At 38.2% G+C, this 27,700-nt stretch overlaps 2 protein-coding genes across 2 annotated transcripts in view; one reads left to right on the top strand and one right to left on the bottom strand.

The window, feature by feature from the left end:
* agps (alkylglycerone phosphate synthase) overlaps positions 1 to 7,841 on the bottom strand; it is a 35,084-nt gene extending 27,243 nt beyond the window's left edge. Inside the window, exons 1-5 of the mRNA XM_023336911.1 lie at positions 7,609 to 7,841; positions 2,255 to 2,344; positions 1,067 to 1,157; positions 849 to 969; positions 689 to 763 (exon numbers count right to left, since the gene is read on the bottom strand). Of these exons, the coding sequence (XP_023192679.1) occupies positions 689 to 763; positions 849 to 969; positions 1,067 to 1,157; positions 2,255 to 2,344; positions 7,609 to 7,805 (574 nt within the window). The 5' untranslated portion in view covers positions 7,806 to 7,841. The remainder of the gene's footprint in view (positions 1 to 688; positions 764 to 848; positions 970 to 1,066; positions 1,158 to 2,254; positions 2,345 to 7,608) is intronic.
* A 9,601-nt stretch (positions 7,842 to 17,442) lies between these two features.
* nfe2l2 (nuclear factor, erythroid 2 like 2) lies at positions 17,443 to 26,254 on the top strand. The gene is made up of 5 exons (XM_005806271.3): positions 17,443 to 17,667; positions 22,047 to 22,313; positions 22,575 to 22,667; positions 22,750 to 22,923; positions 24,584 to 26,254. Exons 1-5 carry the CDS (start codon positions 17,629 to 17,631, stop codon positions 25,862 to 25,864), a joined length of 1,854 nt encoding a protein of 617 aa, XP_005806328.1. The 5' UTR covers positions 17,443 to 17,628; the 3' UTR covers positions 25,865 to 26,254.
* Positions 26,255 to 27,700: the final 1,446 nt, after the last annotated feature.

Genomic DNA, 27,700 nt, shown 5'->3' with positions numbered 1-27,700 from the left:
TTTAAAAACACCAGTCGAAACAACAGAAACATAATCATCATGCTAAGCAACTACGACATAATAAGACAAATTTACTCAATATTTCCTGAATCATTACATCAAGCAACCAGCAGTCACACTGGCTATCTTTTAATGTCTCTGCTCGACTGCCCTCGAGTGCTTCAAAAGGTGATGAGAAATGCTTCCATTCCTATAATTTTCTTGACTGAATACGCTGCTCCATGTAAGGAGAAACCCTGAATAAAAATCATAGATCAAGCATAATCATTTGAATCGTATAACTACGCATGCTGCAAAGGGCTGGAGAGTGAATATTCCACACCAGTTTCCATCTGAGTTTGGGTGCAGTTTCTTCGTGATTTGCTGCCCATTTGGGAGGTTGCTAATCAAGTTCCAGCCATCAGTCAACACTCATTTGCATGATAAAATAGTGCCAGCCATAACAAGAGAAAACCAATCTGAGAAACATAATTCATGATTGTAGTGTGGAGGGCCAGACTGTGGAGGCTTGGATGACAACAGTCCTCCCCCCTGACGCTTCCTATTAAGCCTCCACTCATACATATTAATATTCCTGCCTCTGCAGAGATTAACCCTTTAAATCACCAAAGCCAGCAGGAGGATCAGTTATGCTAGGTGGGTGGAGGGAAAAACAACCTCCCACCCATAATGATGCTTTTCCACTCACTTGGCCACACAACCATATCTGGAACACGGCCGATTTTTCCATCTCTCAGGGCAAAGATCTCATGTAGGCAGTGGCCTGCAGCAAAAAAAAAAAAAGTGTGACGTTTATGAATAAAACTTTTTCACACCAAAAATTGAAATGGTAAAGTGAGTTTTCTTACCGTGGGCACGAAACACCCGATCTTCTGCTTCATGAGAGAAGGGAATACCTGTGGACTTCAGTTCCTCCACAAAGGCCTCATTTAGCATAGGAGGCTGCACAGCACTGGTATTCAGAACAGGCTGAGACAAATGAAAACATTGTGGTTTCAGCTGCTGTGTGCTTCTATTCACTGGAGACACAATGGAAAGAATGGGGAAAAAAAAGAATTGGACTCACTGTTGCTTGAGTTTTATGCTGCAAATTGGCACCAAACGTGCCTTCCATCCAGTCCTTCAGGCCAGGGATGATCATCCCACTCAGTCTATACCTGAGTTAGAAAAAACAATGCGAGTATAAACTCACCAGAGCACTGTGCATTCACGGCTTAGTTGAGTGGGGGGTGGGGGGGAGTCGGTGACTAATTAAAGAGTACCAAGTCCAGAGAGGTTAGACAGGCAGAACAGCAGTGACAGTCCTGCTCCTCTGATCACCTTCACTGTTCCTTGCATAATTGAGCTGCTGGCAAAGACTGGGCCAGCCCATCAGGGAGCAGCAGAGTCCAAGACGCCGAGGAGCAGATTTCATCCTGATAAACCTTCTGTCACAGCAAACACCGAGGAGCAGGAGACCAGATCTTAATGTTGAGGTTGGAAAGACTAAGACTTGGGAGGAGGTTCACCTTCCAGTAAGATTAAGACCCTAAATATCCAGGTTGTGTAAATATTTTTGTAACAGGTCATAGATAGGTGAATAGGAGAAGAGGTGGACGTGCTTCGACAGCAGGAAAGGAGAAATGCAACATCCTGATTAGATAATAATGAAGGTACATCTTTCTGTATGTAATTCTAGTTCTGTGTTTCGTTTCTGCCTGGAAAAAACAAAAGATGCCCATGTTGACCACAAAAACAAGAAGCAGCTCCAATTCTGCCAACACTGCAGAAGGCACGTAGATTTTTGAATACGTTATCATTTTCTACTCTAAACATTTAGGATAAACAGGGTTCATTTCTGTCCACTTCCATCCAGTTAAACTGGTACTTTGTTCCTGTAAACTAAATATTTTCACCCAATACCAAATGATTAGTAACTGAACAGGGTGAGAGGTCGCTCTTGTTAATGAGCAACAGTTTAGGAAGGCTGAAGAATCACAACTGATGACCTTCTCAAATGACAATGAGCCGTTTAAATGCCAACCACTAGGTGGCAGAAGCACCACGCTGTTGTGAGAGAAGGAGGAACTTGATTAATTTCACAAGCTGAGTTCAAAGCTGGGACTGTGAAAGAGATCACTGCACTGCTTCAGCTGTAAGTCATACACAGACAAAAGGAAGCTTAAAAAATTTTGAATAAAGTGAGCAAACATGGCTCTCTGAGTCGCAAACTGATAAGAATGATCAGAGAAATGGATTTTGTTTTCCATTTTACCTTTTCCCAGTAAATTCTGCTTGGCCTTTTTTGTTGAAGAGGAATCTGGAGTCGCTGTATCCCCAGCCGTTCCATTTCATAATCTCCTGCCTGTGGAAAAATAAATATTGGCACAGGTTTGTAAAGCCACTTGTCCTCTTCAGCTTGATCTAGAAGTATCAGAGCAGATTGTATTAAACAAAAAAACAAAAACAAAAAAAACATGTGACGGTTATTTTAAGGTACCTTAACCTGTCAAAACCTTTGCATATTATTATTTAATCTTCAATCTTTTAAATAAATAATGGATCCACACATTTCTGTCAAGCTTCTTCCCTTCTAAACAAAACGGACAAATAACTGTATATGTTCTGAATCTCTATTTTGACAACAGAAAAACCCTAATTCTGTGTGTCGAACTAAGAAAATATTACAGTCTTGGAAATTTGGTGAAACCTTCTCCATTCATCTAAAAACAGGCCGACTAGGAGCCATTTTATTAGTGAAGGAGGCTGCATCTGGCAGGCAGGCAAACATTTTATATCCTCTGGGTGGCTATCAAACCAAAAATATTTTACACACTGCTTTATAAAAGCACAATACCAAGGAAACGCATGAAAACAGAATATCCATCTACAGAAAGAGCTGTCTGAATTGTAAGTTGGGATGAGTTAGTCCTGGCACTGAGGTTATGCAAAATTAAGGTTTCATAAATGCTCAAATCTTTCGTCATGCTGTTTCTACAGAGAAAATGATGACTCTACACACTACTGACGAACCAAAACTTTCTACAGCTGCTTAGAGCAAAGAGTAACACAAAAACTGCCTCTCCTCAACATGAGCACTGCTACTCAGATGGCTAAAATAAGGCTGCAACAGTTCAACCATGATGATAAAAATAGATCCAGCTGTTCAAAAACACTTAAATGGTGGCAAAAAACAAATAAAACAGTTAGGGTGCATGCCATAAATTACTGTTATCATGGTAAAGCAGTTTTGAAACTGCAAGTGCCATTTCTGTGAAGCAGATAACTTCAGACTGAGTAACGGAGCAGATATCTGAAATAATTGACCAGATATAATTAAAATGCAATAATCAAAACCATTATTGTGGCAGAAGTCTGAACAATTATTGTTTTAAGTCCTAACAAAAAGGACTTGGATGATTCTTAATTAGAGTAAATACTGCGATTTTAGTATTTTCATTTGCAGTTGTTATACTGTGTGAACCTAATGCCTACTCATTAAGCCTTTTTTTTTAATATGTTACCTATTTTTGACCTAAACTAATAAGAAATTCCTCTATCTCCGTCTTGTTTTCCAAGTACAAAGTTCTTCTTACTCTACATTCTTCAAAAAGGAACCATGAAGGGTCGAGACAGATGTTTATCTTTTGAGGTAAACATCAATTTATTTCCATGTGAAGGTGATGCTTCATTGCAGACGCGTCAAGCTCAAGGTCCACAGCTCACGAGTTTATCTGGGCCACCAGATTAAACAGAAACCACTTAAAACTAACCTTAAATCCCAGAAGGCACTGGAACATGAAGCACACTTAAATATCAACTCTAATCCTTATGATTTTAGCAAAGACTTCCCGAAAACCTGAAGATTTAGGCAATGTACTGAAAAGTGACAGAAAAAGGAGTGAAAACTTATGAGAGGGAGATTATTTGTCACTGCTTATCTTGTTCATGTACCTGTTTGCCAAACCTGAAGCTGAGGGAAATTTAGCAGGACCTTCTCAGCCAACCATTAAGACCATTATGAAGTCAGTTTACAGAAGTCCAAAAATCAGCCAGTGTAGCTGTGCAACTACAGTATGTGCCCTGCAGAGTTTCAGTGTAATTACCCTCATACTGTACAAAACGATGGCACAAGAAATGGTTGTTTTAGATTTTTATTCTACTATTTTTACTATTTAACTAGTAAACTTTGTCAGGAGAAACGTCGGTTCACATTTCTGACAAATTACTTTGGCACAGGTCATCTGATTCAAAGCTTTGTTTGTGGAAATAAAAATAGATTGCTGCAGTCAAAACAAACTGACCCCATCATAAGACTGTAAAGATTAATTAGCTCTAGAAATGTGAAGTTCATGTGTAGAATGTTGCTCAAAATGTTCATTAATACAAATGAAATGAAACTGAACTTAAAAATCCATGCTGTTGGTTAATGCATCTGGACTAAAAATAATGTTTCAGTATCTAGTGACGAGCGGAAATGGGGATTTTTTGGCTTTTGACCAATCAATGCCAGTCAAGGGAAAATGGGTTTATTCTGATCCTTGCCTGAATGATTGCTGTATTTCTTATGAGCTCAGCTACTGTTTGATGTCTTTCCCTACTTTGCGTGTGTTTCCAATTATAAAATGCAGACATAAAGTTAACTGATAATTCTGTTCAAGCTAATGAAGCCAAAAAAAACTCTGAGCTCTGAAAGCTGCATTTGTGTGTCTCTGCCAAAATGTTGGGTTATAGCTGTGTAGTAACCAATAAGCAAGTTTATGTCACATGGTTCTGCAACTTGAGATGTGAACTCAAGTTTTCTTCTTGAAGTTTATGCACCCCATCCTTCACCACGGTTTGTTGTTTCTAAGCTGTAAAAAAAAAATAAAGGATGCCAGGTGTTGTGCTGTTAATGACAAAAAAAAGAAGAGTAATTAATCATTAGATACAACATGAAGGAACGTTAACAAATGGGGCTCAGCGTGAGCATCTGGCAGAAGGATCCTTTCCAAGGTACTTCTCAGTGCTTTCCTTTGCACTTTAAGTCTAGGCTGCATCAAAATCAAACTACCACTTCCTCTATCTACCAGGTTTACTGTAACATAGTTCAGTTCAAGCAAGTCGTTGCTCTTAAACTCCTATGTCTGCCTTCAGCTTTTGACTTTGGCAAAGGAAGCATCCCATTAACACTGCATCAGTGGAAGTTGCAGTGCCTGAAGCATTCACTCCAACAGCAAGCACACCCTGCAATTCAGGATTGTTTTAGCTTGAAAGCATCTAAGAAACAATGCAAGAACAGTCCGAGTAAGGATATATCTCAAAACATATTTTACGATCACAGAGAGGTATTTGGTTATGCAAAATTAAGCAAAAGCCAAAGAGGAAAGATTGTATGCAAGAACTGCTTCGTGGACCTGAACACACCGTAACAGCTAAGGCTCCAACAACTCATCATCTGCATTCATTTTAGGTTAACTTTAGTTACGCATGTAAAGCGACATTCATGTTGATGCCATAGTTACACAGCAAACAATTTTTAATAAAAATCAAAAAGATGAATTTGGGTGAAAATTTTGAATGAATTTTAAATTTAATCTGTTTCAGTGCTTGTCAAAATTATACAAAGACCTCAAATTTATAACTTCCACTATGAATTTGATATTAGCTTAAATGTCCTTTAGCACATTGCAGAGAAACCACACCCTGTGTGTAACCATCAACATGCTCCTGGCATAACAAATTACGGGTATAGATATGTTCTCACTCTTCGTTTCATAAAGGGCAAAGCTCATTAAATATTTTTTTTAGCCATGGAGCTGGCTTTTAAACATTGTTCATAGACTTTCAAAACAGTTTAGGTATAAGTTTAGGGTAATAATAGAGGCGTTGAGATAACCTGGTTTCTCCCTTCCGAAACAAGTTTGGATGTGTTTGGGGTCGTTGCGATGTTGAAACACCCAATGTTTAAACCGCCTCCTACTTGTTGATTCAACATGAATATGGAGGTAGTCCACCAAAAGTTTAGAATTTTGCTCTATAAGCCAATTTTGTTTTTATGTTCAGCATTTTTATTTTATCTTAGAATTAACAGAAGATCCCAAACAGGTACTGTTTGCCAAAAGTTTGAACAGGGGTCTCAAACTGCAGTCCTCGAGGGCCCTGCAATTTTTAAATGTCTTTCTGCTTCAGCACACCTGGCTCCTATACCAGCTCATGAGCTCAGTAGAGTATGACTGCATGCAAGTGAGGCAGTTTCATCATGTAACTCAAGTGTGTAGGACAAGGGACAGATCTAAAAGTGGCAGGACTCTTGCAGTTTGAGAGCACTAGGTTTGAAGGTCAATGTTCAGAAAAACACACACCAATTGAATAAATCAATTTGTGACAAAAAGAAAAGTGGTGCAGATGTTTGGAACCTGGTTGGTGACTTTAAAAGTGGTTTCTCTGCAACTTATTAATACTTATGCAAATAATACTGAGACGTGTATATGGAGCGGGAGACAGATAGACAGATTGGAGCAGTGTCTTCAATGATGCAAACATATATTCATGCAGAAGCTGCATGAATATATTTTAACTTGTCTAGATTTGAGAGTATATGGATTACTAAAATTTTAAATTAACTGAAGATGTATCGTTTTTCCATCCCGGCTAACTTAATTGCCTCACTAAAGCTTGACACAATCTCAAGGCTTAATAAAATCTTGTTTTTAAAGAAACATATCAGCACTAATGAACAAATATTTAATCAAATTCTGTAACAGTCAAGCTATCGCAGTGTAAAAACAGATAGGGATGAAGACAAAATATTGTAAAAAATATCAGTTTCATGTGGGTCACAACATGATGACAGTACTCTCTACCAAGGCCAATTTATGACATTTTGGAGTCACAATCATTATCCTAAACTAACACTAGATGTCAGCACATAGTGGAGGCATTTCCTCAGCAGAAACTCAGCTGATAATAGGTTGAAAGTCAGGCCACCACCAGCCCTGGCCAATCAGATCATTGGAGAGGACTAAAGTTTTTGACATTCATATGAGCGATATGTTGTAATACATAATTATTGCTGACATATTTTACAACAAACATTTATAAAGCACCCAATAAATTAACACAAAACAAATACCGTAGCTAGTCCTAAATTATTTGAAGGTAAAAAAGATAAAAAAGTTTGCTTAAGTAAACGTTCAATGTTTGAACCAGTTGGGGAGGTTTAAGTGGCACTCCGCCTACTAGTTTCGTAATGTTTGCCATCTCGGGAGCTAAACATGGAATAAGCCGTTATGTCAACATATACCGCAGGCTTGGACAACTTTGCTGACTCCGAGGGAGTCTCACATGACAAATTAAACCATATAATAAGCTCATGGAGAGTTTACACCAAACTCCAAGCCGCACCCACTCACTAGCAAATGAATGGCTTCTCTGTAGTAGAGACGCGTTAGCCTAGCCTGTCAAGCTAACCTATATCCGCTTTATCAATATTCGTCAGCCTTGTTTAAGTCCAGAGAGGAAGAGTGCATCAGTCTGTGGCTAAGCGATGCACATTTATGTCTTATCTAGCATGTTAATTAAACTAAACAGCAAGCAGAAGCTAAGAAGGATGGACAGTAGCTGGACCGCTCCATCACAGCCTTGTACCTCCTCCTAGGCACCGTCCTCCCCTCGTCCCTGTCACTGGTTTTGACATTCGGTTTGCTCCCCTGGGCTTTGCAGTCCACGGCTAGGAGGGCCGCATTACGGTCTGAGGGTCTCTGTAGATGCCCGGCGATAACGCTTAGTCTGTGCCGTGCTGTTTGATGCCTGCCGGACTCGTCTCCGCTGCTGTTGGACGCCATGCTGCTTCCGTGTTGTGGAGGGAGGGAACTGATCTCATGGAGCTCGCCTGTCAGAGGTCAGCGCAGAGAAAGTGTGCTGCCTTCACATCATGCAGGAAATGTCGCTTTCATGCCACAATGTTTACGTTGGCAAGGCATTTAAAGGTGCATTCAATAAAAATAAATAAATAAATAAAAAATCAGATTTTCACTCTGTCAGACAGTAGTTATAATGCACAGCCGCGGACAACATGTTACTGTTTTTACAACTAGGAGCAACTGATCAGTATCTGCTCCAAATCCCAGGGGAGTTGAACAGGAAGCTTCATTGATGCTGAGCAGGGTCAAAAAGAGAGAGGAGAAAGTTCAAAAGAAGTCTGCCATCAATCATAATGGGAAAGGATCAGATCCCCGACTCCAACTTCTCTCTGTCCTGCTTTCCAGCTATACGGACAGAAAGACATTTAAAGAGGAGTGGTAACAGCAAATGGGGTGGATTAGCAGTGCTTGTCAACAATTGATGGTTTCATCCAGAACATATTTCTGTGAAGCATTGTCCTCACTGCCCAAATATTGATCTGTTAGCATGCTTTGACAGTCCTGAGACTGCCATACATCAACAATGTCCTCTCAAAATTTGTTGCAAGATTGATCGCCTTTGTAGATCCATCCTAGCCACAGCATCCCACAATGACTATTTGAAGATACTTGGAAGATGTGTTGCTGCAACATTTAATTTCCCTTTGGCTTGAAGTATATTTTATTGAGCTGAAGTGAATCCATATATTTAAATGTTTATTACATAAAGATTATATATTTCAAACCTCTGTATATTGTTAATTTGAAAGCTTTTTCTCACGTCTAACTAAAATTAATAAAAAAGGATTTTAATTACAGAAATGTTATCTTACATGAAAAAAACAGCTTACTTGTTACCCAGCTGACAGTTCTCACAAGTACGGTGGATTCAAAAAGTTATTGCTGAATGACTGTCCAAAGATAAATCTCTCTAAGCTTAAGAATGGAAGATTGAGTGGAAGGGAAAAGTATGGCAGAAAACTGTGCACAACTAACAGGGATAACGGGCTTAGCTTACAAAGCAAAGTCAGTTCTTAAAGAGTCACCACAAACAGATGTAACAGGAATATGGGCTACAGCTGTGCTATTCATTGGGCTGGGTTAGTGAACAACATTCACAGATAAGTAAAACTCTTGTTTTGCTGTACTTGCTTGTCCATTTTGAGTTTCTGATATAAAGGGTGATATAAAACTAAGCCACTAAATTTTGATCTTATTAATAGTGTTATTTTTAAAATGGCCTTTCAATGTTTAATATTTTACTTTTTATAATGAAACAAAGCAAAGATATAAAAAAAACATTTAATAATATATGTTTGTAACTTTGATGTTGGAGACAATGCAATAACTTTTTAAAGTAAATTTAGATGATTACCAATATATTCAAATAATATAAATATTATTATATAGTAATTTGACAAAATGAACAGTGTAAAGGACTTAGATCATTATCTACGCGGGACCAGTTCCTCAACTTTCACCAAAGCTTCTTTTAAACAGGAAAAAAATGTTACTTTTTACTTAAACTTTTCCATGAAGGCAAATAATTATTTTGTTTCAGTTTTAAATCTCATTTATTTTAATTAAATAGTTTTTCTATGTTACATTTTTATTTTGTCTCCTTTGTTTTGAGTGTAGATAAAGCACTTTGAATTGTCCGATGCTTGCTTTACTATAGTTATAATTTCAATGAAAGTCTAATTTACCTCGTAAAACTGTAAGTATTTGTAAATATGTGTGCCACATTAAAAAATGCACATCTGTAATTTTGACTCATTGTTTTTGAAATACTTTCTAATCAATTGTAAATACTAATTTAACTATTTTAAGACTTTTTAATAAAAAGGCATTGTAGATATGGTCTGTGCAGGCAAAAAGAGAGACATAATTGTCAGAATTGTCATCTTTTGGCAGTAAATTTCAAAATATACAACACCACATCTTAAAGCACTGGAAATTATCTTATATAGATGAATGCACCAGCCCTTTGTAGATTTGTATTCTTTGATATTGCATTTTTTAGATGTGTTTAATTTGGGAAGGGATACTATACATAACAGAAATTCAATTGTGCCTGTAATTACTGTAGCTGCCAAAATCAAAGAGTTACAATTTAGGGTTTTTCCTCTTCCAAGCAACAGTTTCCTCACAGATGTAAAACTAACACTTTGTTTAAATAGCAAATGAGACAGACCATTGAAGGCACCACTTCCCAGCATGCCTTGCTTACTTATTACCGGTTGAAAATGCTCCACAGACTGTGGAGACTGGAATTTCTATTACAGCCAGTTTGCAGATGTCAAGATATTTTACTCAAAATTAACTCAGTTTAAATAGAAATTATTTCTGGGCACAATTATCAGGAATGTAAATGGAAACTGACACGTATAATACTAGATTATGAAAATAAAGTCCTAACCGAACCCAATAAATCTACATTTGTTTGACTTAGTTCAGAATCATTACATTCTGAAACATGTGGCAGAACTGTTTACCTTTCTGCCTCACCTTTCCTCAGTCACCTGAGCAGTGTGATTAGTGTTTCCATATGGTACCTTCCCTCTCCTTTAAGTAATACTTTAACATAAGCTTATAGTGTTTAAGTGACGAAACACACATAAAAAGACAGCACAGAACCGACCCAACTCTCCATAAAAAATAAGACTAAGAACACAAAAAAGACATAAGACATTAGGAAAACTTTAATAAATCAACATGTTAAACATATAAATCACACCATGTTATACTGGAAAGTGAAATGTCCAAATGTTTGCAGATGCATTCACTCCCAAAACAAAGTTCTGTAATGCACTGACTGCAGGGAGTTAGAGTCTGAGTGTATCACAGAACTTTATTTGGAAAGCCACAGCAGTGCCACCTCACAGGTTTGTCCTTGTGTGGAACCTTAGTCTCTTCACTACTAGGTGCTCCTTCAACCTGCAGGTAAAAGAAAAAGAAAAAGAAAAAAAACCTAGTAATGCTGAACAGTCATGTTGACTGTCCTGTGTAATTTGTGAAGAAATATGGAGCAAAATGTAGCTGAAGGGCTTGGAGAAGCAGGGCCTGCGGAGCATAGCTGCAATGTGGCTACCCTATGGACACATACACACACACACACGCAGTGATGGCAGACAGGTTTGATCTTTTTACAGAAATAAGTTATCTAAATATAGTTTTAGTTTGCACAGTTTTCATCAAGGCCCGTCATTGATAAAGTGCATCAGGCTTGAACATCTGGGTGGTTGCAAACTTAACATCTGCACAATCTCTACACTGGCATGTATGATTCAAATTTTAAGAGTCTGCTTATGTCTTTCTCATTATTATTAGATTCTTGTGTATCCACAGCTCAACCTGTTGAACTTCACCAACTTTCAACACTAAAGAAAAGCCACTGAAAATGAGCTATTCCCCAAACAATTTAGACAGAGGAAGAAAAATGGGCTGAAGAAGGTCAAGAGTATCAAGTTGTTTCAGTTTGAGTATAGTTAGGAGACTTATCAGCTGGCAGCAACTTCAATTATGCAAAAATCATATCATAGAACAAACAGCAGAATGTCTCAACCAGAAATCATGGCAATGATTTCCAAAGTATGTGATGCATAAATTTGTTAGTTCTGCAAGCAATACTGTACCTGAAATAGGTAGACGACATGAACCAGCTGCAATCCAACACGAGGTGGTCTAGATAAGCTCATAAATAAAAAAAAAAAAGCTAAGAAAACTGAAAACGAGCTGAGCCATAGCTAGAGATTCACTGCATGCAAAGCCCCCTTTTTCAGAGCGGTAAATGTCCGAGTGTGGACTTGCAGCGCTCTGATCTTAAGGTGACTAGCTCCGCTTTTACCTTTTCTTCCCCCAGTGCTGTGCTGAGCAGTTCACTATATGCAGCTGGAAGAATGTCGACGTGGAGCTGCCAAACGTGAACGCGACTTCAGGAGCGCGCACCACACAGACTGAGAGGAGAGAAGAGGAGGGAAGGAGGGGTGCTTTTTTTTAGGGTAATTTCACGCAGCCGCGTAGCGAGCTGCACTTTGGTGAGAAGTTTTTTTTTTTTTACAGATGAGTGCTAAATCCAAGACTAAGTCCTTCTTTTTACCCAGGCATGTTTCAGAAACCTGGTATTTTATTTGGGTGCTTTTCGATCTCACTTCTTACACGGATGAGTCAGAAAAACTCAGATGCAAATAACTGATTTTTTTTTTTTGTATGTTTAATTACTTTTTTTTTTTTACATCCTTATAATTCCTGGAATGTGGAGCATGAGATAGGTAACTAAAGCAAGAAGAGTAATTTTATTTGGTATAAGGGAAAAACAACGAAGAAAGTGGTGGACGAATTTATTTATAAATGCAAAATATAATTTTAACATGTGAAATGTAAAATATAGCCAACAACTATACGTGTCAGTTAAGAAGTATTCATGAATCTTGAACTTCTACGTATTTTCTCAGGTTACAACAATACATTTCAGTGTATTTTACTTGATTTGTATGTGATAAACCAATACAAAGTGGAGCACAACTGTGTAGTAGAGGTAGAATAATATATCTAAAAACCTTCTCTTATGTATTTAGTCTCCCCAAATTATTACTTTGTAAAATCACTTTTTAGTGCAAATCTGGCAACAAAGATTTGGGCAGGCTATTTATTTAGGAGTTTTGCACGTTGGACAGAGGCCATCTGATTTTTTAAATCTTACCACACAGTCTCAAACCAATTCATGTAAGTACTTTGACTTGTTCATTTTAATACAAGAATATGCTTCCGTTTTAGTTCCATCTGAATGTAGTTTTATTGCCTCTAGCAAGTTTTCTACCAAGATTGTTTTGTGTTTGGCTCAATTTATTTTCCCATCAGCTCTGACCAGCTTCCTGGTCACTGCTCAAGAAAAGCATCACCAAAGCATAATGCTGTCACCACCATATTCCACTGAGGGAATGGGGTGTTCGGGATTTTACTCTTTGGCCACATGTAGCATTTTTGATATCCAAAACATTAAATTTTGGTCACATCTAATCAGATGTTTACATTTCATACAGTCTTTTCATGGCTTTCCTTAACCACTTTCTTCTTGTAACTCTTCATTAGATGTCAGATTTGTGAAGTGCACAACAAACAGTTGCCATGTAAATTCCTCCTACCTGAGCTGTGGGTCTCTGTAGCCCCCTTATAAGCCCCTATTGGACTCTTGTCTCTTTCATGCTCTTTCTGCCCGGCCTGTCAGTTTAAGTGAATGTCTTCACAGAATTTACAGTTGTGACATACTCTTTCTATTTTCAGATGATGAAATTAAAAGTGCTTTGTGGGAAGTTCATATGTGTTTAATTCAGCCTTCAGTTGTCTGTACAGTGGTACCTATCTCCGGTGGTCATTGGGTGAGACGCATAGCATTCACTACTCCTGGATGAGTATGTGCCGACAGTGAACAATCCCTTGCATTGTGTCGTTAACTTTGCAGCAGTCTCCCACACTGAGTATGCATATAGCGACAGCGGAGAGAAAAACTCTCCTTAAACAGGAAGAAACCTCGAACAGAAACTGGCTCATTGTGAGTGGCCATGTGCCACCAGTGATAGGAGGTTTGAGAAGACAGACACACACAAAAGAAAGCAGAAGCACTGATCCAGGATTACTTTTATGTTAAAGAAAAGTAAAAAGTCAATGACAGTAGTAACTGGCTTAATTTAGGGTAAAGTACAGTTAAACAGATAAGCTCTTACCAAGTTTTCAAGTCTATAGTATGAAAGAGAGCATATTCTGTAGAGTTAGTTGCAGTAAAAGTTCAACCAACAGCCATAGAGAGAAACAAGGTTAGATGCTAAAAGACAGTGCCAAGTGCATCATCTAACAAAGGAGAACACTGGGTTGTTGGCAGCAGTAGCACAACTGATGCCCTCCTTCGGGAAGGCGTCACAGAGAAACAGATCAGCAGACCAAGTGGAGCTTCTGTGAAGAAAAAAACATGAAGTTAAAAGTTTTCATAACAGCAAATAATCCAGCACTGGAGAGTACAGAAGCAGAAGCATAGTGAGTAAAAGTGGCCATTGTGTTTTTTAGGTATTCATGGTGCTGATGTTTACAATCCAAAATGTCATCTTTGTCCTGAGTCCAGCTAAATAGAACTTGTTTAAAGCCAAAACTGTTACATGACCTTTGGAAAAAAGACAACATATAATTTTTCAGAAAGAATCTACTTAAGGAAATGTGTTGCATTTTTGAAGAACTACAATTTTATTTCTATTTTCAGGTTTTAAATGAAAGAGATATCTAAAATGTAATTGGATGGATACATTTTCTTCTATGAGATGTTGACATTTATGTAAAGTATTGATTTACTTGAAGTACCAAGAAAATACATCAAAGTTTTGGTGATATTATGATTGTAGGTATGAAGAAAATCAGAAAAAAATTCTGTGAAACACATCCTTAAAAAGAAGTTAATACGCCACCATTGCAGCAATGATTATGATTATTATTCTCTATAAACAATGTGTAATTTAGCTGGAAACCAGAGTAAATAACCGCATACACAAACTAAGATCATAAATGCAAGAATTAAGATAGATCCAGTTCTGACAATGAGCAAACCCAATACAGCTAAATGCAGAGTAAGTTTTAGATATTTTACTGAAGATCACTGAATCTTAAAAACTATCAGTTTTCATTTTTTTCCTCAAAAGGTCAAATCTTTGACAGTAATGATTAATATCTAAAAATAAATGGGCAAGTCATCAAACATGTCTCAGAAGTAGAGTTCATGCTGCAGTTTCACTTAATATAACAAGCATATCAAGATGTTGAACAGAGTTGCAAAAGCAAACTTGCATACATACAGACTGATCAGGAACTATCTACCATTTCATGCTGCTAATGCTTTCAGCAATATTCTTTCTCATTTTATTTACTGTGTAACATGCAACCTGCAGCAATCATGAAATGGAGAAGGCTATATGATCTGCCGCTTCAGTTATTAGACACTGTGCTCACAATGTGTTACTGTTACCTTCTTTTCTTTTTTTTGTATTTTTAAATGTCTATGGTCAGGCTCCTTGGGTGCTTAGTGATCTAGTAGTTCCGCTTAGTGGAGCATCAAGTTGTAATTGTAAAGCACCTTTTACGCATAACTTCCCCTGGCTCAAACAGCTTTATCATACAAGAAAGGCACACAAGGGGCTCTTTCCCACAAGCGTGAACTGTGAACTGTGACTGGTATCCTTTTAAATTTAGAATAAACAGCATCAATCATTGAATGACTTCAATTTTTCCCTGTTTTGATTTGGTGTTGTGTTTATTATTATTATAAGCATTGTCATTGTTTTTATGTTCAGATTTGTTTTATTTTTGTCTTTTAAAGCTTTTTAGTAGTCATTTTATGTTCCTGTAACCAAATACTGAGATAAGATAAAAGGGTTCCTATACTTTTTCAAGGTAAAACAAATCCATACCTTTTCATATTCCAGAGGAAGTGAGGTAGGAAAGAAAGCAGGAAATAAATAAGGAAGGAAGGAACAAAGAAAGGAAAGAATCTAGAAAGGGAGGACAGAAAGGAGGAAGAAGGGAATGGAAGGAAATAAGGAGGGAAGGAAGAAATGAAGGAACAAAAGAGCAAATAATAGTAGTTAATACACTGCACCCGTGTATAATTTGAAGCCCTGAGAGATTTGTTGGAGACTCCATGACTCCACCATGAATATCACCCAGCAGATAGGTCAGAAGGTTATGGAGTGGTTTAAGTTCTAAAACAATATCTTTGGAACAACTACTCACCTAAAATGACAAGTCAAGCAAAAAGATCAAAGAAGTTGCCAAGTACTTACTCTAGGGGAGACACAGAGACCTACTGTGTCTCCCCTAGACACAGCAGGGGACACAACATCTCCCTGAACATAGAACCTGCACAGTGAAACATGGTAGTGGCAGAGTTATGATGTGTGGATGCTTTTCTTCAGCAGATACTGAAACTGGTCAGCATCAACAGGAAGATGGATTGAACTACATAAGAAGAAAACCTGTTAAAGGTGGGAAATGACTTACCTCACAATGAAAAATGGAATGAGCAATGGTTTGGTTTAAATCAAATCACATATGCATGTGCTGCAATGACCTAGTCAAAGTACAGACTTGTATTCAATTCCAAATCTGTGGCAAGACTTGAAAGTTAAACCTCACAGACACTCATATCAGTTTAGATCCACTTAATAATTAGCACAACTTTGTGTTGTTAAGATATGGGTAGGATATGCAGAAATTGTCCTCAAGTAAGGCAAGTGTTACTTTAAAATACTTTCCTCAAGCAGAAGTAAAAGCTAATCATTCAAAATGACTCAGGAAGAGTAAAAAAATATTTACTGAAATGAATAATCAAGTTCTGAGAAACTGCTAGTTTTTCTTTTTAAACATTATGTAATGAGATGAAAAAGATATAAATAATGTGTTAATTCTGGTGTTAAAAAAACTTACAAAAATTCAAAATACTTCCAGAGCGAAAAGAAGAGAAGAAATACTATAATATTATAAGGTCAATTTGCACCGGAGGCCCTGTAGATACAAAATAACATTGAACAAAACTGCTTGTGAACATAAAAGGAGTATCACTTTACCATAAACTAGGTGTGCCTGTGCGTGTTTGGTTAAAATGTGCCTTTTCTTTACTCTGTAAAATGATCACTGGTGGGTAAAGTAGTCAAACATAGTTTTCAGTTAATAGTACTTCAAAATGATATTATTTAAGTAAAACTACTTGGATAAATAAGTATTTTTTCCCCCAAAAATGCTACTCAAGTAACTGTGAAAGAGTAAATGTAACTTCTTGGTCACCTCTGTTTATCTAACACATAAAAAACAATTCGTTGATGTTTGTGGTTTTTACATGCCAACTTGTGAAAAAAAATTCAGGCCGTGTAAATACTTTTGCCAAGATACCTTGGTTTATGGTTTATTTTCCGTTGTGCCATGCTGTGTTCTTTGGTCTTCATGATGTTGTTTCTTCACTAATGTTCTTTAACAAAAACTTTAAAGACTTCACAGAACAGCTGCATTTATACTGAGATTAAATTAGACACAGGTTGATTCTAATTCTACGTCTGAGGGCAATTGTTGCACCGCATTTCTTTTTAGCGGGATCAACGTAAAATGAGCTGCCACACTTGTGCCACTTTGCAAAAGAAAATTCGAGCGACTGAATGACTTTCAGAGGCCATTTGAGCCCCGAGGCGTTTACTTCCATTCTAAACAGCTCACCGGCAGGGGGGGCTATTGTGCTAGATAATACTTGCATGATGAAAGAGTTGTAAGAATGTGACAGACCCTCCAGTTGTTTTGTGAGCTTTCTCAAAGTCAGTTAGAAAAAACATTATTTGATACAGACGACATATTATTTATTTAGTTTATTGTGTTAAAGTCTGTTAGTAAGTTAAAAATAGACGCAATTGTATATTATAATATCACTGCTTGGCAGTGAGTGTGTTAAACAGTAATTTAGCAGTCGCTTCTATGCGCATGCGCGCGGAGTCATTATCTCCAGCCTCATAGGTCGTCGTGAGTGGGACGATCCCGGCGCCGTAGCTCGGTGGGCAGGACCGTCGGTTCCGTAATATTCACAAGCTTCGGAGGAAGCAAGGTTTCCCGAAAGTCAGCTGCGGCGGCCCCGGCGGACAGGACTGGCTCTAGACCGCTCGCCATTTTTGAACCTGGCCTTTGGGGACTAACACGCTTATTTATCGGTCACAAGGTTTTTTTTCTTTAAGAGACAGGACAACTCTCCATGATGATGGAAATGGAAGTGATGCATTCAACTCAGAAGGTAAATAAAATTATATATATAATAAACTGATTCCTACTTGAGATAAACCTTCCCACCCAACTTCCTTTCTTATACAATCTGCTAAACTGTTTAAAGTAATTATTTATTTTGTCTTTCAATTAATTATTCGAGACATGGTTGCTCACTTGTTTCTTAGTTATGATCTAGTAATGTATAAATATAAAACCAATCGCTGTCAAAGTAAATGATAGTTTAAAATAAGCTGCACTTTCAGTTCTGCGAGTCATTCTCTTGTGACGTTTATTCCCCGACAGGAAATTAAAAAAAATAAAAATACATATATGGTCTTATTAGGGTTTCGGGCGTTTTAAATATATGGTCTTTCTATGTATCCTCTTCTTCGCTGAGGTGAAGCTTGGTAAATAGACAACCTGGACTCCGAGTGTTTGTTCATAATTATGCTCCCTCCTCCCCCTTCCTCCCCTTCAGGCATGTGATCCCATATCTGATTCACACAAGCTTCTTCTAACCACAGTGTAGGTTTTTTTTCCTTTTACAGCATATGATCTTTTTGATGTTCAGCTTTTTTTTAAGCTGATCTTTGTAACTCCAAAAAAAAAAAAAAAAAAAAGTCCACAAAAACACAATTATTTACATGTGTGTTGTTGAAGACGTTTTTTTCTTGTGTATATGAGCTATTTTTGCTTTTAAATTGACTTTATTTAGATTGATGAAACCATAAAAGGTTGTTTTGGAACTTGTGCTGAGTGATGACAGAAAGGTGGTGGGGGGCAGTAGCCACCCCTATAAATTTGCTGGCCTCCCTTATAGCCTCATAGATCTTTTAGGCAAACACTTACTTATGGAACCCATATAGGTAGGAAATGGGCTAAATAATGAGCCCCAGATGGCATTGTCAGCTGGCCGCATGTTGTATCTGGTTGGATAAAGGAAACTATGTTACATACCTTTTATAAGTTTTGATCAGAACAACTTTGTATAAAAGCGGGATGTTTTGCACATTTTGAGATGATTTTTTTTTAATGCCCATTTGAAATTAAGCACTACCTAGCCTGCCCCACTGGTGTTGCTGAGGTGGGTAGCATTTACTCAACCTAAATACTGTAGGTCCTGTAGGAAACGAAGTGAGCCCCGGCCCACTTTGGACTGATCCAGACTGAGGAAAAAATCTTGGTAAATATATGAAAAATATTTGGTCTTTTTAGGAAAGAAAGAGACTAGTTTCAATCATTTGTAACATTTATTTACTTTCTAAACCAATATATAGACATGGGTCTGTTAAGTGTTGGAAATGAGGTACTGTTTGTGATAGTCAGTTTCATTCAATGGCCTTATGTAAAATGTCCTTACTGGCTTTAGTACCAACACAGTTTGAATAAAACCCATAATCCATGAAAAGGCTGACTAGGTATATTTTTCCAGATTTCTGAATAAATTAAATGCAGTTAATTTTAGTGACCTACTCCTTAAGAGCTATTGCCCACACCTACACATGATGAAACTCTTGGAATTGTATAATGGTTTTCAGTACTTGAGATCATCAGTAGCTGGCCCTTTAAAAACTTTCTGGAGCCGCCCCTGCTCACTGAGTTTCATCACTGTGGGTCTAAGGGTGGATTATTCATCGAGCTGCAATGAAATTAGGTGTAATAAACCATCAGCGTTTGAGGTCTGTGTGGTTAGATAAATGAATTTAAAAAAGGCAATTAATACGTAGACTTGACGTGGAAAATAATCAACGAATCGATTGATGTGAATAGTATTTTAATAGTACTTTTCCTTTTCCTATGTTAATCCCTGGGAATAGTTGCCTGACTGGTATGGCTGCATATTGTCAAGGAGAGACATTAGGAAATTTGAGTCGTTTCCGTATTCTGGTGCCAGATTGGAAATCTATGTCACAAATGAATGTATTTTACGTCTTTACCGCCAAATGCTGTATCTGGCTCATGTGCTGTACATAAGGAATACACTGTTAGAAATGTTTGACATGGTGGACTTGTATAATTGCACATTTATAGTAAAAGTGTGAAGTGTTTCCACTGTGTAAGCAAGCTTTTTAGGTCAGGGTGTTTTTCAGGAACTTGTATGACCTGTTTGATGTGCTTGAAAGGCATGACTAACTGAACAGAACGCACTGTTTTTTTTTCAAGCTTGGAAAAACATCAACAACCACAACTGTGCCTTCAGATACCCTGCAGACACATTTCAGTGGACTTCCTAATTCTGGTAGATGCCATAATTTCTGGTTGTGCTCTCACCTTTCAGTCCAGCAGTCTGATTTATACAAGGCAGCCATGGTAATGTGTAATCCATTTAGCGGTCATGGTTCTGATGCAACACTGAGGCAAAGAGGGTTAGAGGGTTCCTATTTTGCAAGGCCAAAGTCAGAAAGAGTGTGTCAACAGTGTCCAAAAATATATAGAGGTACTTATCTTTTGGTTTTCATTAATAGAGAAAGAAGGCTTTTGTCAAAAGCAAAAAAAAATAATAATAATAACAATACCCTCTTTACAGGCCATTGTTCTGTTTTAGTTCACATTCGGTTTCCTTTTTCCTGCTCATATAACAGAATAATAAGTAGCTCAAGTCTTAAGTGGGTTTTTATAAGCAAAACAGAGGAACAAATCAGTCACATGCTCAGTGGTCTCCATGCACGCCCCTATCTCGTGTTTATGCAACATCCTGAAGCTTGGTGAAACTGTTTCCTTCTGTAAATAAAGTCTAGTGAAAAAGCCAAGGAGAGCTGCAGAATAATTTATCTTTCTCACCGTTGTTTAAAAAAATGGCCAAATAACATCCAGCCATGAGGGGAGAAATCTACAGGAAACAGTTTATTCTCATGGTTGTTGTCTTGCTGAGCTTCACGTGGGCTGATGTGACTATAATCATGGGGAAAAGATTTGTCTGTGTAAAAATAGCAGGAGGACGATGTTTTACTGAATCACAAACGTTTTAAATGTTTGTGTATAACAAGATCAAATCAGTTTTATTTAAAATAGAAGAAGCAAAAATTATTCTTACTGCTGCAAAAATGTTTTACAATATTACTAATGCTACTTCTAACATATATTAATAATAGTTTTAGTACTTTATACTTAAACAACACCTGTATTTAACAAGACTGGAAATATTTCAAAATATACTAGCCTTCATTCATCCAGCTGACAGTTCGCAGCAACATATAGGGGAAGGGAAATGCAGTGTAAAGCAGCAGTTGCTAACTCTAGTCACGACATGTTTTTTTGACATTGTAATAAAAGGACTATTCAATTTGGAGTTGAATATAGTCAAACTCAACATTAGTGTCTTTTTGTTTAATTAAGGTGCTCTATGAAATTTTATGACATGGTTCTCTGGGTTTAAAGTCTTTTTAATGAGATGAAGAGAAAAGGCAGGGGTGATCATGTTTTTTCAGGCTGTATGAAAAGACTAGATGAGTAAGGTTGCCTCTCCTCTCCTCTACTTGTTGATGCACATTTCCCCATTTACAAAAACACAAATTCACCTGTTTAGAAATTATTTCAATTGAGACAAGTGCAGACAGTTATGGTGTGTAAACTAAAGGAGCTCCCATTCTCATTAGGTTAATTCTACAAGTGGCAGGTCTGATGAGCAACCGACTGCCGGCTCTGTCGCAGCAGAAAGTAATGGTAGTTAGTTGTCCAGTTTTCTTTTAGGTCTGATCTGATGATTTGGTTTTGTCCAACTAATGTTTAATGTTTTTATTCTAACGTAAACGTAAACCATAGAAAATACAAAAAAGCTCCAAGAAATCTAACTGAAAATGACCATATTGAACAATTCTAAGCATGAAAGCAAGTCTTTATTTATTTTCTTTTTGCTGAAGCCTATAACAAAATAATAAATGCTATATTTACCAAGATATTATATTATATTATATTATATTATATTATATTATATTATATTATATTATATTATATTATATTATATTATATTATATTATATTATATGTATAATCCATATATTATATCTGTAAAGCAATTTGAATATGTAATATAGTCATGGTTATCATTTTAGCTTCTACCTTGCTGAAAACATTTATGGCATTAACATCAGCTTTTCTGTGGAACAAGAGGATTCACACCTTTGTATAATTAGATGGGTATACGAGGATCAGATTCAGATTTCAAGGGTGTCTGATGGCAGCAGTGGAAACAGAGAAGTACATTTATTATTCATTCGGCTTCTTCCCCTTGACACTCGTGCCAGCTCTATTGTCGGTGAGCTGATACACGGCGACAGGGTGTGGCACGAGCAGCAGCCACGTATATCACAGCAGGGACTCGGTTTTGTTCCACTCCAGCCTGTGGTATCGCTGCAGAACTGCAGAGAGGCTCGCAGCACTCTCAGGTGATCTGTGTTTGTTTTCCCAGGACATGGACCTGATAGACATTCTGTGGAATCAGGACATCGATCTTGGCGCCAGGCGGGAGGTGTTCGACATCAACCACCGCCAGAAAGAGCATGAGCTGCAGAAGCAGCGTGAGCTTGAGGAGGAGAAGAAGCTGCACTTGATGCAGGAGCAGGAGAAGGCCCTGCTGGCACAGCTGCAGCTGGATGAGGAAACGGGAGAGTACATACCCCGCCCTCCACCAAGCGCCCCTCTGCAGCCGACCATCACACCCCTGGAGGTTACTCAGGTACAAGAAATACCATCATCACTCATTCTAGGAGTGTGACACTCCCACCTCATCTGATAGGCTGCTCCTCTGCTGTAGCTTGGTAACCTCTTCTTCTAGCATAATTAATGCCACTTAGGTGGGTCTGTTAGTTCTGCATCGATGTAATGTGATCCAAAGGCTTCTCTAAGGAGACCTAAACTGTTTAAAAGCAAAATCATCTTTAAATAGATGCTGTCCCACAATGAATTTAACAGCCTATTGTGCCAACTTCTGTTGCAGAATGCCGGCTTCACACAGGACACAGGTGACAGCATGTCATTTGATGAGTGTTTGCAGCTCCTGGCAGAGACGTTTCCCGTAGAGCAAACTCCGGTAAGAACAGAGACATACATAAGTCCAAAATTTCAGCCTAAAGCAGAATTGTTGGTTCTAACACATTTTTCCAATCTCACAGACTCCCCCGGTTTGCCTGGATGCTCCTGCTGTTTCAGTACCCATGATGATGTCCCCAAAGCAGCCGGTTCTGTTGCCAGCCACCCTGTCCTCAGGTCAGCCGACTCCGCCACAGAGAATGTCTCCCGATCTGGAGGAGGCTTGGATGGAGCTTTTGTCACTCCCTGAGCTGCAGGTATAATACATGAGCTATAGTACATGGGTTTGTAACACCGCAGGCCTGTGTTGTAGAACAAAAAAGTAAAGAATGCATGAGTAGCCAGAGCCTGGTATTAAAGGGACAAATGCTTTTTTTGCATGGAGGTGGGGGTTATATAAGTCACGTGTTCACAGCTCATTCCGCCGTGCTCAGGTTTCATTGTTGGGACCTTTAAGAAGTAGAGATGGATATACTTACATTGCAGTGTAGCTTAACTGATTTAATAGCTTTTGGCTTAAGGTTGTAGAACCAGAGAGGGAGAGGCAGACGTGTAGCCGTTGCTCACTGGTGGAAAGGTGAAGATTTGCGTACTGTACCTTTTCATAGCTGCACCACTTATTTGCATCAGCAAATGGGTGCAGCAGACTGGCAGTTGCAGCTGCGACATGCCAATCAGTAGACTGAGCTAATATCTTTACCATACAGTCAATATAGCAACGTATTACTGAAAAGTTCACATATTTCTGTAACTCATGAAATGAAGCACATTATATAGATTAATTACACACAGACTTATGCTTTAAAGCCTTTATTTCTGTTAATTACAGCTATTAAAACACATTTCAGATAAGAATATTACATCGGAACAATAAAAAAAAAATTTTAATACATAATTTGGGGACAAATTAAAAGTATGTTTTATACCTGTTATTTTTAAAAGGTAATTTTAATGTGACAAGCGAGCCTCATGGGAGGTATATGTTAATTTACTCAATGTGACATCACAATGTAATGTCCCAGATCTGTTGAACTACTGGTAACACTTATGTGACAAAGGTTACACTGTAGGAGATACCTTTTTATAGTTCTTGAAAGTTTTACACTTGAAGATATGACATTTTGTCATTTAAATTGTTCTATATATTTGGATGGCATGTGGTAAAAATTAGCTTCACCAGCTGTTTCCTGTCAGACATAAGTGAAGTTGTGGAACCTGTTCAGGTCTCACTACCCAAAAATGGCTTTAGATAAGACACCGTAAACTGTAAACACTCGTGTGATGATAAAAACAGAAATCAGCTAATGCATTGCATAAAATTTCTCATAGTTAGCCAAATTCCCAGCATAAACATTATTCTACTATATTTGGATTCTTTGACTTTGACTACTACTACAGAAAAATGATACATGGTTACAGAAAGATTTTACTAATAGAACTCCAGAAAGTGTAGGATGCATATTCATCCACTCTGAGTCATTTCTATACTGGCCCACCTGTCACTCCAATTACAGCTTCAAGTTTTGAAATGTTTGTTGCATTCTTTGCAAAAAACAGCTCAACTTCAATCAGATTGGATTTAGAACATCTATAAACATTAGTTTTAATGTATGGTTGCAGATTTTTAATTGGATTTAGGTCTGGAATTTGAGTTGGCCATTTAACAGATACATTACTCTAAACTACTGTTGTAGCTCTGGAAACTCTTTCTCAGTCTAAAGTCTTTTGCAGCCTGTAACTATTTTTTTATTGCCTGTGGTGGTGGCAGCATTATGGGGATGGTGTGTTCAAGGCAAAAAGTTGCATAAATGTGTACATTTTTAGAAGTAATCCTTGCATCTAAATTAGCAATATCTAACTTTAATTTCTGTCTTAAAAGTTTGTTTTCTTAATTCATCTGACTTTTTTTCCCTCCAGCAATGTCTGAACATGCAAATGGAAGACACGCTGCAGACCACAACATACCCTCTCCCAGCCAACCCTGAAGCACAGACTCCAAGCTACCCAAACTATCCCCAAGTCCAAGCTCCTATTTTTAACCCCCTAAACAGCATCAACAATGTCAAAACAAACAGCCTGAATGTTGGCCCCGCAGAGTTTATGAATACATTCGATGGCTCCATTCCCAGCGTGGCTCCGTCAAATGCTTTCAGAGAAATCAAAGTGGACACCCCCCAGCTAGATACAAGCTTCAGTGGAGAAGGTTTTGGTGGGGTGTTTTATCCTACAACTGAGCAGGATGAGTGCAGGAGTCAGCACAGCCAAGAAGAAAATGAAAGAATGTGTGACTCTCCAAACAAAGTCGCCTTTACGCAAATGGAACTTTACAGCCTCTCCCCTGGAGATTCGTTCGACGGAAGCAAACAGAGTCTGACAGCAGAGCATCTAGACTCGGATTCAGGAGTCTCCACTAATGGCAGTCCAAATGAAAGATCACCGGGCAGATCTATGTACGGAAGCGGGTCCTTCGGTTACAGTGATTCAGAGATGGAAGAGATGGACCAGAACCCCGGCAGTGTACAGTCTGACTATTCTGAGATGTTTTCCTTGAATTTTGAACCTGATCACTTTATGGTATCAGAACCAGTGTCAGAAATGACCGAGCAGCCACAAGAGCATGAAAAGAAACCCAAACAATTCAATGCAGACCTGGCAGAGGACAGTGGCCATGACGGTGCTCCTTTCACCAAAGACAAACCCAAAAAACGCTCAGATGTGCGTCTCACTCGAGACGAGCAGAGGGCCAAGTCCCTTAACATCCCCTTCACCGTTGACATGATAATCAACCTGCCCGTTGATGACTTCAATGAGCTCATGTCTAAGCACCAACTGAATGAAGCCCAGCTGGCCCTCGTCCGTGACATCCGCCGCAGAGGCAAGAACAAGGTGGCCGCGCAGAACTGCCGCAAGCGCAAGATGGAGAACATCGTGGGCCTGGAGGGCGAACTGGACTCGCTGAAGGAGGAGCGAGATCATCTGCTGAACGAGAAGAGCAAGAACATGACGAGCCTGAAGGAAATGAAGCGGCAGCTGAACAGCTTGTACCTGGAGGTCTTCAGCATGCTGAGAGACGAGAAGGGAAATTCGTACTCTTCGTCGGACTACTCTCTGCAGCAGTCGACAGATGGCACCGTCTTCCTCGTCCCTCGCATTAAAAAGACTTTCAGGAGTGAAAAAAAACACTTGTCTCCCTTGTAACCTGGTACTGCATCATTATAGGATACTATGCAATAACTTTGTATTCACTCAGCTTTAAACTTTAGCAGCTTGACAGAACTGTTGTAATTTCTGCTTACTCCTCTTGAACGTTCCAATGTTTTTTGATATTTTACTTTTATACTCTTATATCCTCACAGATTCCTTCACCAATAGTTTGTAAATATAAACATTACCTGCTTCTGAGATTAGGAATGTTACTGTATCTGTATATATATATCGTGTGTGTGTGTACATATAAATATATAAATATATTTCTGTATGCTCATGATTGTTTGAATCATATTTCTTTTGTAACTTCCCTCTGATTTGCTGCCCAGTTTTTTTAACCCTGTCTTCTATGCTTTTAAATAAACTAAATATAAAAGTGTACATCTTGTTTTCTCGTGATTTAGACACAACTTCGCGCTCGGGGCACAGGCTGACACAAATGGATGCCAGATGCATTGAGAGTCTAATAAACTGTTGCATAACACACCGCATGGTAAAAGTCAGTTCTGAACTTGGAAGCTTTACCAAACCTTTACAAGAAGCAGCAAGTAAGATGAATTTAGCAGAAAAACAAGAGAGCAACTGCGCCAGTCTGTTTTCTTTTATCAGATCAAGCTTTTATCTGACAGTAACCTGACTCTTGATTCAGTTGCTCCTGCCTAAAAATCATACCCACCCCAGTCATTATGTTGCGCAACAAAGAGCACAACTGCTAGCAAGATGAGCTCATGCTCAGAGTGATTACCTGCGTGACAGCTCCACAATTGAGCAATAAGCTGGCAAAGTCAAAGGTGAAAGCCTATGCAATCAGTCTGACCCCTGATCACACTTTCACACTCAGATACTACAGAACCTCTGATCACCAAGCCCAGCTTGTGCACATAAATTTATCTGGAGAAAAGAGCACTTTAATGAAATCAGTTTTGTTGTTATAAAACTGAAGAGTCTTACCTGCAAAAATGCAGTGAGTGCTTTGAGATGAACAGAGAAGCTCAAATTAGTTGAAAAACCACACGCATAAATCCTCACAGGGATTGACTGTAAACAGTGTCACAATCAAACAATATCTTTCTAGAAACCAGCTAGAGTATAAGCAGAATAGTTCGACCTTCTGTTTGTTCAAAAAGGCAGAGCTAGGACTGAACATGGCGGACTATCAAACTGAGGAAGTAAGGTGGATGGAATTTCCTTGCTTCTTACTGTCTGACATCAAATCAGACAAATTTCCTGTTTTAGTTCGGATTTTCAGATTTTTAAACTTGCTTTCTTAAATTTCAGAAGTTTAGCATGCCTTGGGAAAATCCAGATTATGATGTCATGACTTTGCAAGCTTCTGATAGGTTAATTTAGGATGGTTGAGTTTAATGAACTCTGAATGCTTTCATTCACCTGTGAATGTATTCACATACTTTCTCGTGTGACATCATGGAAACTCATGAGACATCAGCCAAGATACGAAGAAGAAAGTGGATGGGTGAGATGCAACTACACCCAGAGACATATTTCAGGAAGGTAGAGAAATGATCTGCGTTCATCTTAGAAACCGTGTCTCACCCTCTGCAATGCAAGTTCAGGCCATGTTCCTCCACAGAAATTTTACCTCTAAATATGAAACTAAGCCATAAACCCAGTTTTGTCCCTGATGCCATTAGTCTCCAAAATTTGATTTAGCGTAGTTTTAACAGTTTTTGTCTTTATTCTTTTTCTCTTATCTTGTTCAGATATGATGTTTTTGTTTTATTATTTCTATTACCTGGTCACTTTTAATCACATTCGATCTATTGTATGTTTATGTTGTATGTCCTGTTAGATAAGGATGATTCACCT

This window comes from Xiphophorus maculatus, chromosome 7 (genome assembly GCF_002775205.1).
Source record: "Xiphophorus maculatus strain JP 163 A chromosome 7, X_maculatus-5.0-male, whole genome shotgun sequence".
NCBI classification, from domain to species: domain Eukaryota; kingdom Metazoa; phylum Chordata; class Actinopteri; order Cyprinodontiformes; family Poeciliidae; genus Xiphophorus; species Xiphophorus maculatus.
This window is presented reverse-complemented; position numbering and strand designations above follow the sequence as displayed.